The sequence below is a fragment of the Patella vulgata genome, chromosome 1 (assembly GCF_932274485.2).
Source record: "Patella vulgata chromosome 1, xgPatVulg1.2, whole genome shotgun sequence".
In the NCBI taxonomy this organism is placed as follows: Eukaryota; Metazoa; Mollusca; class Gastropoda; family Patellidae; genus Patella; species Patella vulgata.
In genome coordinates, this window is record NC_065879.2 from 68,983,459 (window position 1) to 69,002,984 (window position 19,526).

At 34.6% G+C, this 19,526-nt stretch overlaps 1 protein-coding gene across 1 annotated transcript in view; it reads left to right on the plus strand.

Annotated features, from left to right (window-relative positions):
• Positions 1-14,804, plus strand: part of LOC126822412 (deleted in malignant brain tumors 1 protein) — a 39,987-nt gene extending 25,183 nt beyond the window's left edge. Inside the window, exons 23-35 of the mRNA XM_050551307.1 lie at positions 451-536; positions 1,166-1,229; positions 3,391-3,579; positions 4,103-4,344; positions 5,987-6,266; positions 6,577-6,729; positions 7,491-7,671; positions 9,409-9,599; positions 10,978-11,268; positions 11,890-12,010; positions 12,697-12,891; positions 13,500-13,667; positions 14,216-14,804. Of these exons, the coding sequence (XP_050407264.1) occupies positions 451-536; positions 1,166-1,229; positions 3,391-3,579; positions 4,103-4,344; positions 5,987-6,266; positions 6,577-6,729; positions 7,491-7,671; positions 9,409-9,599; positions 10,978-11,268; positions 11,890-12,010; positions 12,697-12,891; positions 13,500-13,667; positions 14,216-14,220 (2,166 nt within the window). The 3' untranslated portion in view covers positions 14,221-14,804. The remainder of the gene's footprint in view (positions 1-450; positions 537-1,165; positions 1,230-3,390; positions 3,580-4,102; positions 4,345-5,986; positions 6,267-6,576; positions 6,730-7,490; positions 7,672-9,408; positions 9,600-10,977; positions 11,269-11,889; positions 12,011-12,696; positions 12,892-13,499; positions 13,668-14,215) is intronic.
• The last annotated feature ends 4,722 nt before the right edge of the window (positions 14,805-19,526 follow it).

Genomic DNA, 19,526 nt, shown 5'->3' on the forward strand with positions numbered 1-19,526 from the left:
TTATATTGATGAAGTTAACGGTGCAATATGAGTCAATAATTTAAAGTAGGAAAACTTTGTTTACTGAAAAGACGAATACACAAATAGATAAAAATACGTCAAGGTTAAAAAAATTCAATAACTTTTACTTTTTCATTCTGATTTTTTAAAGTGTTAATAAATGCTCTGAATTTAAGATGTGTTTTTTTTATGAAAAACAGTCTATTCCTTACGGTAATGCCGTAGCGGAATAATATTTCCTTTCTAGTCATATTAGGATTTACAAACTATCGTTCCCCCTGGTCAGGGGCTACCACGCCATCCACACATACACAATGAAATATTCACAACCGAATTTTGTGTTCTATTTTGAATACGAATAATATACAAATCGTATTATGTTTCTTTAGATATTTACTCTTTCTAAAACACCTGCATTTATTTTACTGACGTATGAAATGTTATTTACAGGTTATTGTTGAGAAAGATACAACCAGTACTCAGTCATTGGTATGTTCAGCAACTAGTGATCCGAGGCTTGTGACTTTTAAAGGCCTGTACGTATACATATGGTAACAATTTGATAAAGGCAGCGGTGCAGTGTCTACACATCGTTCTAAGAAAAGATATCCAAGGCCTTTAGCCAGTAAAAGTTCTACAACAAGCATCTAAAAAGCAAAATTATGAATTATTTGCCAATGCATGCACCCAATCTCTAAATACAAATTATTGGACCCTAGCTTGTTTTATTTTGTGTGGTTTTTTTTAATGAGCGTTGACGTTTTAACTTAGAGAACGCAAGCGCTAATACCTGGCTGAAATAGAGATAATAAGTTTTAGGCTATCGTTTCATTCCATTATTGAAACTAAATTAACACAGCGATTTAAACGAACATTGTGTCATGTCCATTTAATTTATTTTATATTTCATTTTCTGTATTCCGTTGGGGTTAATTTGGCTATGTATTGAAAATTGAAACTTTTTTGATGAAATATATATATGGAAAGCTAAAATCGGAAGTTATTGCTATTGGTTATAGCTTCCAATAAAAGCACAAAAAAGCATATTCTCTCAAGCAGTATATTTGACATGTTAGGTGGTTAGTGCAGGCAAAGTTCATGGCTCTTAAATTACGCATAATGTATAATGACTGTTTAAACTTGTGGTATTTATTTATTATTTTAGGAGAATTAACATTCAGAGTATTGGAACATTTTCACTGTATAAAGACAGAGAACATGATATTGAGGTATGGCAATATGGTCATTTGGTATTTAGTATTTAGACACTTTTTAAGTACTAAATTTACCCGGTAGGGGGCGGGGGGGGGGCGATGATGTCCGAATGGGATCGCACTTGCGGGCTGTATCATAATGTCTGTCATTCAGTCAACTGGTGGGTTTTCTTCGGATCCTTCGGTTTCCTCCCACTGCTAAAGACCCCTACGCGCAAACGAATTATTGAAATAGTTTTAAACCATATGTTAGTCCTGAAAAACATTTCAATGTGTTAAACCACTCGACCAGGATCATAATGTATAGTCAGTTCATCGATTTAGATTTGCGACATGTAATAAAACCAAAAACGGTTTTCGAGTAATTGTTCGACATGTATTAATCATTTATGACATGAAAGCCTCAAAAGCGTATAAAGATATTTTTCGCATATCTCAACTTGCTAAAAACTATAGAGGACCTTTAATACATTTGGACTCACCCCGCTTACCATGGTAGTATATTCAACTTGTGTGTCAGAAAATGTAAATGGGTCGACTTTACCTAACTACACCAACACTACACGTATCGAGAAGGGGCGTGGAAGTTAAAAGAAAAAACGCACTTTATTTCTTTTGCATCTCTAAACGAAAGAGGTCTTTATTTTGTTGTATGCTTTAAAGTAACGATTCGTCATTTGCATGTTTCGCTAAAATGGCAAACGTTTCACGGCTTAACCAATGCTAATATATGTACTCAAAGATATATGTACTTAAATCAAAATATCAACGCAAAATAATCCCCGACTTGGTTTTAATCGGAATCAAAACAGACCGCCATATTACATACCCAGCTGCATAGAGCGATGAAATTTCAATTCAACATATCTTTGTAAATATTGAACCGAAATGAACTATTTTCGGACCGGATATTTCTATTAGAGTTTCGTTATTCACAATATCGTTCAGTTTGCTCTAAAATGATGGAATGCGAATTTTATAGAAAATTAATATTCAAATTTTAATTTGAGTATTTATTTTCAATAAAATTCGCGATATTTGATTAAAATTGGTCTGTGATACTTTTGCTGGTTCGTACTAGAATGTTTAGGGTCTATTGGAACATAATCTTTCAATATTGGTGAAGACGGAAGAAGAGTTCCCCGGGGGAAAGATTGTATCCAGTATATAAGCAGAACCCTAAAGACGAATTTCATTACTTATTTGTCTATGCGAACACAGAAGAAATAGTAAATTAGGCTCAAACCATTTAACACCTGTTTTTATGGTTACTTTGTATAAAAACAAACATAGGGTCGGCCGATTGAATTAACTGTTTTATTTCTTTTGTTTAATTGTGGGGGTGAGAGGGGTGGCGTGTAGGAAGGGATAGAACTAACTGAACTAATGAATTAATCCTTTAATAACCTACATGCAGCTTTATGTGCTCAACAAGCAACTGAAGTCGTTTCAGCAAACAATGTTTATATAAACGGTTACGTGTTCAGTTCCATACGATGAACGTACTACGGCACGTTAGTAAAATTGGCTCCACCTGAATATGACATTGGGACACACAACACGTTCATATATCAATATCACGGATACTTTCATTTCTTTGACTTTGACATGTTATTAAAATGTTATTAGAATTTATCTGCAGAGACAATGTCACAACCGATTTGTAAGTAGGAAAGGGCATTTCTTGTAGGCGATTTTGGATCCATGAAATATGGTCGAACGGGTAACCTTAAACACATGCAGGTAGTTTTTGGTCTTAAGAAATACTCAAATACTATGTGCAAAATACCTCTTTTGCTTCTTCACATATGCTGTATAAATTTAACATCTGCATAAAGAAAGTCAATCGATCATAATATGTTCGGTTTTGCACACAGGAGGGGTGCTGAGGAAGTTAAATTAAAGAGCTTTATTTTTGAACTGGATAGTGCTTGCTGTTGGGAGTAGTTACTGGAGTTGGGTGTTGGCGCAAATGCTCTCATTAAAATAAAATTGTTGGGATGCCAATGTGTCTTATTTGTAAGTCTTGACTACTGTAATAGACAACCAAATATACAGATGGTATGCATTTATCTGTCTGTGTACAATGTTAATGGTAAAATTATCTATATATACCTACTTGTATTGGCAAGTGCATGGCTAATAACATGACTGACCAATAATTCATTTTATACAGGTTCAAATTCAAACCATTCTATGTAGCGGTCTTATTGGACATTGTAATTGTGGAATGGTGGCAAGGATTGGCGGAACAGCTTATATGATAAGTGCTTGTAACTCCAACCACTGGATAATAGAATATGTTTTGTGTGATACTGCTGTAGATATTTTGAGAGTACAGCATACACAATCGAATATTTATGAGGTACTGGTTTTACATTAGATGATTTATGTTTACGTGGTATTTGCTTTTGTTTTATTCGAAATTATGTTTCTAGTAAAATCTGATTATGCAGTAATATCGCATAATAGGCTTGAAACACATTAGAATACAATAATTAATACATTAATGATCTGCTGTTTCGTGATTGTTCTCCTTGTTCGTGCTGTTGTCGATGTGGCATGGTAATGCCAACTCTCATTCTTCCATGCGTAATGGTCACTGTCTTCAAATTTGTAGAATTTAAGGTGAGCCTGTTGAAAATATCGCTCAGGACTTAATGTTTTTCGTAACAAAAATTCTAGTTAGATGACAATATTTCACATAAATATGTAGATGATTAATTATGTAATTTGATATGTTTTACAAGATATTTTATTCCATACAATATAGAATTGACCGTTTATTTTTTTATTTTTATTTGTATTATCTATCTATTGATACTTTCATACTACGTTTGTGACGTACGTTACTCTTTCCGTATGGCGTATTATTCATTTTTTTACAGCTTACTTTGCCTACTGGTGCAACAGTGAGAGCTGAATTAATAAACGCAAATCCCAAATATGTTGACGTCTCGGTCACTCCTTCTGTATTAGATACAAATAGGTCACGTGGTTTATGTGGCCGAATATCTTCAAACATAACTGAACAACTTGTTCTTAGAAATGGCAGTACAAGCTCCGATAGAATAAACTACAATCCGAATAGAGGATTTCAATCAGCTTCAGAATTTGTCAACTCGTGGGGGTGAGTTAAAACAATATTATCCGCAGATAATAATAGACCTTTTTATTTAACCGACAAGATCCAGATTGCCAGGCAACACGGTTTTACACAAATCGTATGCTTAGATTATACTATGTAATGATATAAAGGTTTGATTCCCGAGACTTTGTTTTCGCCGAAGCCATGCAAGGAAATATATTTGTCCCGATCAAAAGCATTTGCAATTACAAAATGATAGTATAAAATAAAATGCTTCTAAAGTGAGAGTGCAAGTTTTGTTTTTGTTATCTGCGTTTCAAATGATTAAAAAAATATTCAAATGGCCATTTACAAAAATATGTCATTGTTGTAAATCAATTGGGATCGTTGCCCGTACAACTATGGGGGTTTGGGTGACTCTACTTCTGAGAGTACTCTGTATCTGACATACCTCCCCCCGCCCCTTTAATGTAAAGATAAAATTTATTTTAGAAAATCAAAGAATTACATTTACATTTCATCCAAACCTATGACTGCCGTAGTGCTGTTTTATAGGGGTTGTGGCCTATTCCAACACTTACGACCTATTCCAACACTTACGACGAAAACTTGTACTTGTAATAAACGAGTGTCCAAAACTTGACTAAGGTATGGCTAGGGTGAGCCGAACACCAGACTAAAGTTACAGTAGAGAATAGAACATATACAAGCTTAGGATTAAAATAATCATTAATATTTGATAAGAAATGTTACACTGCACATAGGAAACATATGTTTAAATACAGAAGATGATATGGATATAGCAAAAACACGTGTTAATTATATCGTATAAACCCAAACAGTTAAAAGACTTGAAGGATGATATCAATTCGGACGTTGATCAATTGCTATTTTGATAATTTAATGTATACAAAGATATATTATACCACAACGAAACACAAATCTCAAACAATACATTTCAAAATACAAATCTCCAGATACAAACCGTGCAAAACATTTCACCAAATTCATCTAACCTAAACATTACGAAGATAGAGGTCGCAAGTGGTGAGCCGAAATGAACATGCCATGCAATAAGTCACCCTACAATAATGGAGAATCGAGCAAGCAAACAATAAGACAAATCGCCCGATTTTATGCGTGGTATGGCTAATCCATTGAGTTATGTTTCTATATATATAATTGTAAGTCCTAATCCGACCCATAAATAAATAACATAAAATTGAAAGTAGTCTATTTTTTTAGGAATTAGGTTATTTTTTGATAGCGATATATTTCTTTGCTCAAACGAAAGAGGATTTATCTCTTGTAAATTGTGTAATCATCAATGTGCCCGGAAATAAATAACACTCGTATATTCAAAGAACGAAAGAAAAATATTTTCCGTATTTTGACTTTTAAATACTCCCCCGTCCCCTCACTAAATACAGCTCAGTACGATCCAAATTATATCTGTTTTAAAAAAATATGTAAATATAAATGTGTCGGAAATATTTTACACGTTTGAAAAGATATATGAAACCTTCATTTTGATGGTTTGCATATCGATATCTTGTATTTCGTTTTATGGCCAGTATTGTATGCAGTGGACTTGATGAACAGACCATTAATTGTAATCAAAACAACTTCAAACATGTATTGAAAATATGATATAAAAATTGGCTGATTATCTTTTTCAATTTAGGGTTCAAAGAAATCAAAATTTGTTCGACCAAGCGGTTCTGGATGTCCTGGTACCGAATACAGCAGTAACTATAACATGTCGTTGTAATAAAGCAACGTCTAATGATGTTTCAAGTACCTTGTCATGTGATGCAGACAGTCCAGTTAAAATATGTAAAAGTAACCCAAATTATCACCCCTTTTCAAAAAGAACGTGTTCCAGTCGCTCACCTTCCCGTAGAAGACGAAGATCTGTTCCAGCTGTCCTTCACATTGATGAGGCACCTAGGCGAATCAAAAGGGTAAGAAATGGTTTTATGTCTTGTTCTGTGTCCATCATGTCAGTAAATTTTATCTATCTTTATTAATTGTGCCTTCTACTCCTTTAAATAATTATTACATTATTTTACAGGAACCTTATTCCAGCTCGTTCGAATAAGGTTGCTTCGACTATTGTTATATCTACTATAATGTCAGGTAGCATGGTTATTGTGTAGGTTTTTATTAAGTGAAAACTCATAAGAATCAAGATATATCACACCAAACACGAATTACAAACATTCGATTCTAGTTTTAAAACATTGTTTAATTCTTTTATGTATGTGATAACAGCAAGCAGTCTGGACGGGAAATTGGACAGAAGAAACGGCGACTGTGTTTTGCACCAGGTTATTAACTGCCACTCCTATAATTGAATTTTGCAAGAGGGAAGTTAAAACTGTGGATATAGACCTTGCTCTAGAAACCTGTATAGCAGACATTAAAGTAAGTTTAAAGAAGGCACCCCAGATAAATTTGAGAGTATTAAACTGAGCCTAGTTCCAATTACTATCTACAGAAATACTAATGATATATCTCCATGGCATAAATTGGCGACGATGTGGTGGTACCTGGGCAGCAATGTTGCTAAGGTTTTAGTAGTTTGGCCGCACGGTACCTGTACAGTTAAGAAACATCGTTGAACACTACTGGCGATGATATCCAACTCCTGAATTTGTTTAACAGAAATTTTGAAAACGATGAATAGACTGTGTCGCTTATCTCGATTTTTCATCAGCGGACTTTAAGTCACTTTTATAGTACTGCCATTTGAACGGTTAAGTGTCTGTGCCCTTCAGTGTTAATTATAAAAGTATGCTTATTCATTATACCACATCCAGTTCGTGAGTAAGCGCAGTTTGGGTGTATTTTTTTTATAGCAGGTTACATGAAATGAATAAAATTATCTCGTGATGAAACGTTACAAGGATTAGGGTCGCTTGTCATACGGAGATCTGCACATACACAAATGCGCGTATTGGGTCGTTAATTATGTGCAATGAAAATTCAATTCGTTTTCATAATTATGGCGTGGAATGCATTTATATAAGTTAGCAGTTATAAATACATCCGTCTGTGTTAACAGATGATGCGAATATTACAGATTATCATAATAGTGTAGGTTTACGATGGCCAGTCATGCAGCGTTAGAATTATACATATCGATTACAAAGAATTCATATATACAATCTTTATTTTTTGTGCAGCTTACCGGTACAACAATCTTCGCAAAGTCTCCAGTCTCCAGTGCACAGCTCCAATGCGTAGGAGAAGCGTACTTGGACCCCATGTTACAAGTGGAAGAAGCAAATAAAACATCAGTCCTGAGACAAGTTGTAACACTGGACTGTCCGAACAATTGTTCAGAACAAGGAACCTGTAATAATGGTGAGTTGTCAGCATAACTGTCAAAACAAATGTCTTGCAATACATGGATAATGCATGGGGGAGATGCGGTGCGGGATATCATTTTACAGAATTTTTATCACCAAAGCTTTATTCTGAATGATCTTGCTAAAGCTTTTCAATCATTTGGTTCACACGTCGAATTCTAGCCAATATGCGTGTTATGACAAAAAAAAATAGATGAAATAATCCCATTTTTGGCATAATCCGACAGCAAAGTATTCTCAGGTGTTCTGAACAGAGTAAGCAAACTCTTCCGCGTGTATGCCACCCATCATTACTATATAACAATCAATAGGTTTGAATTACAAATTCAAGTAGGACGCCCAATTGTCACTTCTATAATATATAAGTAAGTCATCAGTATAAATACAGCTAAATTGAGAAAAACATTGCCGGTGAAAATGAACGAGTTGTCACACTTTTGAGGTTTTTGATAAAGGCTCTGTATAAAGTCTGATTTTAGGTACATAAATGAGTAGGTAATGGGGCATACTTGGTTCCCGTAATTGTTTTCTGATGGGCATTATGACGTGAATGACGACGTTCTTCTTTTTTCGATGGTTTTATTCCGGTAAATAGGGAGAAATAGGGTTTAACATCCAATTGACACAAACAAGGTAATTTTGCAACTAACATATGGTTCAAATGTAATTCAATATTTCCGCACTTCTTCGTAGGTTGATAGTATTGCCCGGTGTAAATGAACTATGTGGTGTAATTTTCCATGAATGATGTATTGTATGATACGTTGTGTATTCGTCCACTTAGTTGCATGTGCCATTTCTTTTCCCTAATGTACAGGCAGCGACGATTTTTTTCTTGTCCTCTAAGGATTCATCTGTACCGCTAAATATTGGGAATGCTATCTCTTCTTTGGGACGCTCTGATCTCAGAAAGTATTGCGTTCAAGGAATGGAGTACTTGGTGGCTGCTGGCTGTAAAACTCTACCACAGGAGCAGCACAAATTAGCATTGCAAACGAATGCTAATTAGCTTTTTTGTCCGTCTCCCCGCTCACAATTCTTGTCAGCCCCTTGGATGATGCAATTCTCATCGGATAAAAACATTCCTGGATCTTGTTTTATGACCTGACGAGAATTACTATTTCTTTTCAGTATAATCGGATTAGAGTTGTGCCCCTTTTTTGCCGAATACTGTCCATACTTTTTTTCAGTGCTACAGTTTTTATCAATTTTTTTGAAACTTGTATTATGACAGGAGGGCCCATATATGTTCCTGTTTGGCTGAAAACCCTCTACACTTCTTGTAAGTGCCGTACAGATTATAGTTTTTTATCGGATTTGATGCACAAATTTACTTATCGGTTACGTGAATGCCCCGTCATTTTTGTTTGGTTGCTCGAAACATGATTTGCAATACTTTTTCTTCAGTTATTGTAAACGGCTTTCGGGTTTACAATACATATTGAAGTAAGACTTTGATAATTTATGGACTTTCCTTCATCTAATGAAATTAGACGATTGGTGATAGTTAATGCTGCGTCCTTTGATAATGAAATCTTTTGCAGGACTCAAAAATTGTCTTTGCTCTTTAGCATAATAGAATCATGTTCTTAGCTTCCCAATTAGGAAGTTATCTTACTAATTTTTTTTTATTCTGCCTACTACGGACCTTCTGTCTGTGGTTACACATTATTGATGTCCCTGGCGACCTTTGTTATTACGTTTTATTCAATGCGTTCTCTTTTCACTTCAGGAACGTGTGTGTGTTACAGTAACTATATCGGTAGCGGGTGTGAATTTGATCTTCGTGATGAGCCATTGGCTGAAGAATTGGATTTTGAAGGGCTTTGTGATATAAGAACTGAAGAATGTGATGATATTGGTGTTATTGGCGGTTCTTTTATACAAACAACAGACTCAACATGTCGAATTACCCCTTACCAAGTAAATTAATTGTATTTGTATACTAAATAAAGATTTTATTCGGTCAATTGCTATTTGGTGAACAAGACGTGAAATTGCACTCAGATCTACCCATTTTATGCAATCTTTTCCAGCTGCTCTTTTTGGACTAAGACTAATTTCATGATGGACGAATGAAGTTTTTATTTATAGGCATTATCTCTATCTCAATTTTCCCCCCTTTTGCATAACAAGTTTGGTTAACTTTTTGAACCAGAATAGTGTTTGAACTTACATATTTTTCTTTGCCAGGTGTTGGTGAATATCCATGCTTTTATTGTGCGAGGACCAGGTAGTAAGCAGACATGAATTAGGTGAATCACCATCTAAATTGACGTCACTGCTTCTTAAATGTGCCCAATATAAAACTGGGGTTATGATTGAAATATTCTGAAATTCTTACTCTCTCTCTATGATAAAATTTTTGCAAAGATTAAAACAGGGAAAATATATTTTGTTTTGCATTCACAGGCCTCAAAATGATTTATATATAATCAAATAGATTATGCATTTCACCATATTATAAAGCTTCTAACAAAACATTATGTGCTTCGAATTAAAGCGGTAAATAAGGATCTCGAGATAGATCTTACTATCTAGTTTTAAAAAATTAAATCTTTTAAAAGTCAAAAGAAATTTTAGGTGATATTGGAAATTTCTGAATTTGATCCTAAACAAATCAATAATTTATATACTAGAAATGTTGCTTATCATTTAATGACATCAGATGTCGGCCACAGTACACCGTGCCTTTCACGAGCTCTAACGTTTCCCCAAATTTTGAACGCTTTCTACTGCAGATTGAGCGAAATATGGCAACGTCTTGCTCAAAGGCATGTTATGATGGAAATCTTGAGATATACAAACTGAAAGTAGCATACTTGTAAATTATCCACTCTACATTTCAACGTAACGAACCGCTTCCACCTCAAAATCATGAATATTCATAGAAACCTGACAGAAAATGTAAATTCAAACACTTTTGTTGGATTCTAATCTAAATGTCAACACAAATCGCCATGTAAATTTGGGATAGGAGAAAGTGATAGAAAGACTATAAATACATGTATAGGAATTCATTGGTGTCATTTGTTCATATACGTGATAGGGCGTGAAATAATTTAATACGAAACCACGGCATGAAAGGAGGAAATCCAAACTGATTGACACGGCGGGATTCTCAAAAATACTAATAATTCTGGGCAATGTTACTGAAATCGACTTTGAAACACGAGTGTGAATTTATTTTGCTTCTCTTTGAATATAAAAGTAAACGTCATTGTATTGTCGGCGATATCATTTCGGTTGAAGAGGACTTTATACAAAGATATTTCACACATGTATATCGCTTCTATTATAGCTAGCAGCAAATGGAACTACAACCTCTACTTTGGAACCAGTTGTCAACGATGCATCGATCGAAAGCGTGGGGAAAGTTATTTGTGAATTACCATATTATACTAGTTATAGACAGAGGAGATCTGCTGGACATATTCCTCAGACACCATCCATCCAAGACACGTTTACAGCTTATACTATTTCAGTATCCAATGATGGTCAACATTACAGCAATGCTCTATCAGTTGTGTATTTTGACTCCAGATGTATGGACTGTGACGTTGACGGGGTTGTCATTAATTGTCAGTTTTCGGTAAATAGATTAGCACTGTGATTTACATATTGGCGACAATGCTTTAAATGGATACTATTCTAAATATTAACCAAGGCCCAGGTGAAAAATCGTATACGCTGGTACCTTAAATACATTTTATTTTCGAAATATGAACAATTATAAAATTACAATGGCTACCCTTAAATACTTATTAAAGTGGTTAGAGTGCAAGAAAACGGGAAAATTATGAATTAAATTAATACTTTCCTCTAGTTTACCTTTCGTTTTATGGGTGCTTGATTACCTACATCATTTGTATTACAGCTTATGTGTCCCATTTCATTCAGTATCTTGACTTCACCGTGTACGCACGTTTCGGTTTTCTAAAGCTATATGTTATCACTTTAGCTGGGCCAAACAAAATAGTTAAACCCGATGGTCATAGCTTTACTTGGCAGTACAATATGCCCAGCTGACATGCTTATACACACAGCTGACATGTGTATACTATCTTAGATTGAGGGTACGATATGAATAGTTAATAATTATGTGCTTCAGAATCTTGCATTTCGCCAGTAAATGATACAACTGAATTAAGTGTCAACAAAGGAATATATTTTCAAGTGCTATATGTAATATAACCATTTGTTTTACTTTCAGCAAAACCACTGCGTGTACCAAAACCGATGCTACAACAATTCGGAAAATTATCCCTTGAATGAACAATATATCTGTAGAGCTGATAGTAATGGCAATAGATGGGAGATTGATCCCAGTAAAGGTATGGAATTTAATATGAATATTATTGATAAGTAACTGAAACTCTATTAACGGCCAATGATTCTTATGGCAACTTTAGTAGTATATAAAGCGACTGAGGTAAGAACGATGTGGGCTTGTGTAACATCCAGAAAAGCTACTCAAGCGAGATCCTTGGGAATTTGAAGTTTTTATATATGGTGTTAAGCTTTCTATTTGTACTATTTAAACTATAAGTGGTTCAATGTAATGTTTACAGTTTGTTTAACTGTCATATAAATACGTCTAGTAGTGACGATTGCCATATGGAAACCCATTTCATCTAATATATAAGCTTGTTGTTTTTTGCTTGCAACATCCTTGTATTGTGTATATTGTCCGCGGGGTTGTCTTGTGAGTTTCTGTTTGTCTGTGTTTCTGGTGATGCTTCTGGATTTACTATAAGATATCGTTAACGGATTTTTAAGTCTCATTGAATTATATTTTGTCCCAATATATGTTAAACAATGTCAACTTTGTCATTGCATTTAACATATTCAGATAGATCATAATTTTGTTAACAAATGCGTTAGAGTATGGGTATATTCAAAATTAAAATACTATGATAATTATTATAAATTATTGGTGTTATTTTCTAATGACCATCAAAGTGTCTAGATAACAATCTTGGTATAATCCCAATTTTACTATCATTATCCTATTTTTCAGCTACCGACCCATGTTACATTTATCAGCCATTTACCAATTCTTCTGCAAGACTAACCAGTTACCAGTTGGACCAAACGGTTATAAACGACCGCTATCTATCAGAGGGTTGGTATGGAGAACCTGGAAAAGTCATTGCAAATGTCACAGCTCCTCCACAAGGCCGTTGCGGAACTGTATACCCTATATATCTTCAGAGTACGTAATGTAGACATTTGCTTTATTTTAAACTAGATTAATGTATTGTATAAATGCGAGAAACTTCTTATTACAAGTATTAACGATCTAGTCTGCGCCTTTGTTTTCGAAATTTGGTTAAACAACTTACTACGCTCATCACAGTTCACATTATAGTGATGAAAAATTAAAGCATTTCTTTCAGCTCTGAACTTAACTGTGTGATCGTCTAAAATGTTCTTGCACTGTATACATAACCAAAGTCCAGCAACTTACTACGCTCATCACAGTTCACATTATAGTGATGTAAAATTAAAGCATTGCTTTCAGCTCTGAACTGTTCTTGCACTGTATACATAACCAAAGTGTTACTGTTACGTATAAAGATCACCACGAAACTATTGTATTTATGAATAATGATCACCTTTTAACAATTTGTGTAGCATTGGCGGCCAAACCCTAACTCTAGCTCATTGAACCTACCAAGCAATCACAATATGTCAGATTATATTCGCAGGTTCGTGTTAAAGATTTTTTACAACCCTCCTCTTCCCCGTCCCAAATTGAGAATAATTGCTTTATACAATATGTGCTATGCGCTCCAACTTTGAAATTCTTTTTTTTTCTAGCTGCACCCACTAAAGTGTTGAATGTGAATCAATCTATCACAGCTTGTGTAAGAAGATATTCTGCTCTATGTATAGAGTCCATTGCCATCAAGGTCAAATACTGTAGAAACGATTTCTTTGTATATAAGTTGAATAGTTCACCTTTGGAGTCATCTGGATATTGTCTAGGTAATAAAACTTATCTATATTATATTTAAATTAAAGTGACTCTTCTATTATTCTTATTTAGTTTTTTTTTTAAATTTCCGTTTTTTAACTAAAAGAAGATTATTTTGGAGAATTCTATTGCATTGATATTTTTGATTGCTTAGATTATTATTTATTATTACGTGTACTGTTATTGGATCCCGTTTGATGTTCATCTAAGACATTGGACTCGCAAACTGAATGTCCTTTTCTAGGCTCGAATCCCAGAATGAGCTGTAACTTTTAAAAAGTCCCCACTTGTCAAGGGTTGCGTCCACGGAACTGATAATGAAAGTGTGAACTGATAATGAAAGTGTGTTCAGTCGTTTGGATCAGACACAAAACCTAGGTCCCCTGTAAAATTTTGTCGTGCACGCAGCGGTTTCCATATAAGCTCAGGTCAGATGATCCTCTTGAAATGCACGAGTAACAAATAAAAATGAAATATAACGATATTTATTCTAAAAATGACCAAACGATTGTGTTGACTAGGGGTATTATGATTATGATTATATTTATAATTATTACAGAGTAACCGACAAAGGCAACGTTACCTACTACAAGAACAAACAAGAGAATGCATGCTATGAACTGATGATCCCTTTTATATTTTCATTTTTCATTTTAAGTTCATATTATAGCCAATTATAGCAAAATTCTATTTTGTGTATGATGCTTGTCTGCTAGATATTTTTACAATGTGGTTTATAGGAATTTTTAGTCTAACAAAAATGTCTAAGATATATTAAGATAACGCTTTCTTTGTATCCTTAATTACGCATAATAATGTGTAGGTTATAATATAATTTGGCATGGGTTTATTAATTCCTTATAAAAATATTTTCTAGTATTTGTTATTTTGATCTTTAAATTTCTTATTAACTGATTGATTATTATTTGCTATTTTCCATTACAAAAAGGTGTCGTAGTATTTGCTATATGTTATTTTCCACTTCATATTACTTATAAAATAATTAGTTAGTAGATGTTATTTTTAAGTTAACATTACTAGTACATGTTTTTATTATTTTTGCATTCATTCCCTGTGAACTAGCTTTCTTTTAAAATGCATTTTTAGGGGTTTGGATGTTGTTGGGTTTTTTTTGGGTTTTTTTTTTCTTGGGGGGGGGGGGGGGGTGGGTGTTACTTATCATTATAATTAACATAATATTTCTCTTAAATTGATTGCCGCTGCTTTGTTTAGATTGTGCATGAAATAAATTTGCATTATTGCAGAATGGTGTGTTGGCTTGTAACTGAGATTTTAAAAATCTCCCTTGTAGATAATGGATAAACGTGCTTAAATTCAATTTTTTAAACGGAAAACGAAAGCTATTTTAATTTTCGAAAACAGAATACCAATAATGTAAAGATGTTTCTTGAAAAAGTTACATCGTGAAAAATTTCAGTATAACATTTTGGCATGTTGTAAATTTTCAGAAGCATTTTCTTTGTTGATCAGCAACAGTAGTGTCTCAGAAATAAGCAAAATTGAGAACAACAAAACCAACAATTCAAATAAAAACAATAGTGATTCCATACTGACAATGTGTGAAATCCCCAAAATGGAATAGATAGCATGGTCGAATTTCAAGCAGATGGGGCTGTCTTAACAGTTTGTATATATATTAGACAAGTTCAACAAACACTTTGCGCTCATTGTTTTGTATCTTAGATATATATTCCCTCGATAGCCCTGATACTAAATACATCAAAATCGATTCTGAAATTAGAATGTATCCACCACTTATTCTAGTTGTATAATGTCTACAGCGATCATAATGGTTACTACAAGCCGGGATCGTGTCAAATTAAATTTAAAAAAATAAAGAATTTGTAATTCTCCCATATCCAAACTGCCTGAGACAATATGTTTGATACGAAAACGCCATCGCTTTCAAGATACTTCAATGAAAACGTAAGCGCCATTATTTATTACACTTGCAAGGCGATTGGGGGCGGGGGTGGATGGCCGAATGTTAGAACGGGCGCTGTATCATCAGGTCTGTCATTGAGTCAGGTTTCGATTCCCCGGTTGTACGTGACAAGGTGTAGGGTCGCCTGGCCAACCTCGTGGGTTTTCTCCGGGTCCTCCGGTTTCATCCCACTGCTAAAGACCCCTACGCGCAAGCGAATTATTGAAATAAAATTGAACCATGTGTTAGTCCCTGGGACAATATGTTTGATACGAAAACACCATTTTTTTCAAGATACTTCAATGAAAACGTAAGCGCCATTATTTATTACACTTGCAAGGCGATGAATGGGCGGGATTATCCCGTGACGTGTGATTACTGCATATCAGACGCAATGGTTGAGGCTCTGTAATTATTACCTTGTTTACTTTAATAGGAGATTTTTATTTCAAATTATATATGAAATTTATTTTAAATTATACATGAAATTTATTTCAAATTACAAATTATGTATGAAATTTATCTCCAATTATTCATGGAAGGAATTTATTTTAAATTATTCATGGATGGAATCTATTTCAAATTATTCATGGAATCTATTTCAAATTATTCATGGAATTTATTTCAAATTATTCATGGAATTTATTTCAAATTATTCATAGAATTTATTTCAAATTATTCATGGAATTTATTTTAAATATCAAATTTCAAGTGAGACGTAAAACCGCATTTTATTTTATTTCATTATATCATCAAAAATAAAACAACCAAATATGAATAAAAATTTACTTTTTCCACAAAACATTCCATGGACATTTTTATAGTCATTACTTTCTAAAAGCTTAGTGCTATTATTAACTAAATAAGCTTAACAATTGTGAAGGTTCATAAAGTTAATAATTTCATTGGCTGATGTAGAATTATTGATGTGTTGCACCCATACCATAAGGACAAAAGACTAAGACTAGTAATTTTTTCCCCTTATTTCATGATGGTTCCCTTAATTTTTTCTCCCCTCTTCCTGCATTTTTGGGTTGACTTTTTGGTCTAGAATAGGAGAAAAGGGATCAAATTTGCAATTTTATAGCAGTTTTGGGTAATACTGATGATATTACAGCGGAGGGATAAGGGGTGTAAAATGTCTTTCTGCCGAGCAATCATTGTATCGGAAGTGAGATTTTCACCCCAGTCAACTTCAAATCCCCGTAGCAAAAAATCTAAACGGTCAACCCCCTACAAGTTTATGATGAGGAGATTGCCAAATGTGGTCCCCATTGTGCCTATAAAGATTGGAACCAACGGAATGTTGAGCAAAAAGCTACAGCCTGTGATGTTACAGCCATTTAACATTGAAGTCAATGGGCAAATATGTCTAACGTAGCAAACAAGTTATTACCTTCCTTTAAAACACCATTTTCATAAAAGCCTTTTTAAACGGTATTAATTTAAAAGGTAATATATCATCTAGCTATACCGTATCAATTATATTTGGATTAAAAGACATTCCAGTTGTTTTATTCACAGATTTAATTTTTGTTCCGGCGGTATTTCCAGAATCGGACAAAGCTACATAAAATACTTTCACTAGCTACTTATAATTATTTAATTCGATGGAGTTGCATAAACGTAAAACATTCTCCTGTAACGGATCTACGGCTATCGCCATTCTTCCCATCCTAGCCGCCATTAAAGAGAACTGACCAATATGTGGACCAGTATCTAAAAGATTTAAGTCTTTATCCCCCGCCATGTGTATAAGTTCCATTAAATTGCCCAGGTTTCCAGCAGTCTGTCTGTAAACTCGCGGAGTCGAATTGAATATGGGCCTCCGCAGAAGCATTTCCATTCGGCCCACCTCGTCGAATCCCAGTGTAAAATCTCGGCAGTTGTTCGCGCAGTTGTGGTAATTGGCACCTTATTTGCAGTCATTATATTTTCCAAAACAGATCCTGACACGTACTGGAATGTAATGGTTAGTGCAACGCCCAGCATAACTAACAAAATTCTACGCGTGTGCCTCCGGTCAAACATAACTATTTGGTAGTCTGGTTCATTTTCTTTCCTGAAAAAAGTAGACACGCTCTTTAATTAAAAGTAGTACTATTTCCATACCTATTACTTTTAATCCAATCTACGTCTACACGTATCGTTGCTGAATTTTAACAATAGCAAATAGGTCTACTGAAATAATATAATAATTCAAAATACTCAAACATAGGCCTAGTGTTATAGTATAGATAATAGCACAACATAGCTCATACCAAGTTCCAGGGGCGGATTGAGCCATCGAGCGTTTTGGGCCCAAAGGGCCGGTCGGACAAAAAATGAAAAAAATAATTTTGTCCAATTCGTCTAAAAAAAACTTTTTCTGCTGAACACATCATATGGGGGGGGGGGATTGGACCGGCCATGGAGCGATGATGATCATGTTGTATGTGGCCGGTGGCTTTAACGGGCCGCCAAGCCATCACTGGAGTCTGGAATGGGCTGGTATAATAGACTTTCTGGACCGGGTGTACTGGGTGTCGGCCGGAATTCAGAATCCTGTAATGGGGATTCCGAATTTCATCTGAAAATTTCATCGGATTCACCCGACAATGTCGCCCGCAAATTTATTAATTATTAAGTCACCTGCACCCTGTTTGTGGGTAGCTATATTTTGCGTCCAAGATCAAATTTTATTTTTATTTGTAATATCCGCCCGTCGCTCCTGACAAAAATGTCGAGGGTAACGCAATTCTCATAATTAAATTTGTGTTGCCTTATACTCGAATATTCACTATCTGAACTAATGCTATGTTCATTAATCAATATGTAGTGTGTCAAATGTTCACGTTCGGAGTCCAGGTAAAATAATTTCCCTGGAACAACAAATCCAAAATTCAAAAAGCAGCTTTCATGAATTTCACTTTCGTCACTCTGTACCAATGTGTCTCGTGGCCTTCCATCACAGGAGGAATCAACTAGCGTTCCCCGCAACAAAAACGGGACATTTTTCAATGAAAATATTCCTACTTATTCAATATTCCTAACTGGTTAATCAAATGGTCAAATTTTTTTTTAACTAGTCCCATTTTTTAACAAGTTAAATTCTCTTGACTCTTGACGATACAAAGATAATACGTTAATTAATAATATGACGATATGATAATTTCACAGGTTGATGGTTGTAAATTACTTGCAGGTCGGGGTTTTGGCCTAAATTAATCGATTTATGAGATGTATTATGTGACATAGATTATAATCAGATATGCTACCAAATCGCATATATGGGGTTCATTTTTCAAAATTTTCCAGGGGGGACCCCCCCCCCCCGTCCGAGCTCTGCGGTCAGTAAAAGGGGCGCTCCGACACAGGAGCCTGAGGCCAACTGTTATAATATAATAACTCAAAATAACTCCTGCACTGCATGGGCCTACTGGAAAGTGTAGCAAAGGCTGCACGGGCCCCTAGATCTGTATAACTAGCTGCTGGATCAGAAACTGGTGAAAGCTGAGCGAAGCCATGGACAGAAGATGGGGTAGTAATATAGATTAATTATCCACTTCATTCTGCATAATGTCAGTTTCATAATAGAGAAATAAATACATGTAATGTGAATATGGAGATTGACAATGATATTTTAAAAAAAACTTTATTTTAATCAAGAGCTAGGTTAATGATCTCCGACCCCATCGTAGCCGCGATATTGTAGAGTTTTGTGCACGTATAAATAGCCTCAAAAGAATAATTTTCAATACGACATATCGTCATAAATGCTTTAAGGGCGAACCATTCAAATATTCACTGAACAGTTTCTCTTTGTGGTTATGCGTTTACATTTTTAAAGCGACATCTTTTATGCATCAAATCTTGAGTAGCCGTTAAATTTTTTTTTTCAAAATCGTAAAAGTACCCGGCAAGGTTTCACTTGTATTTCAATGTA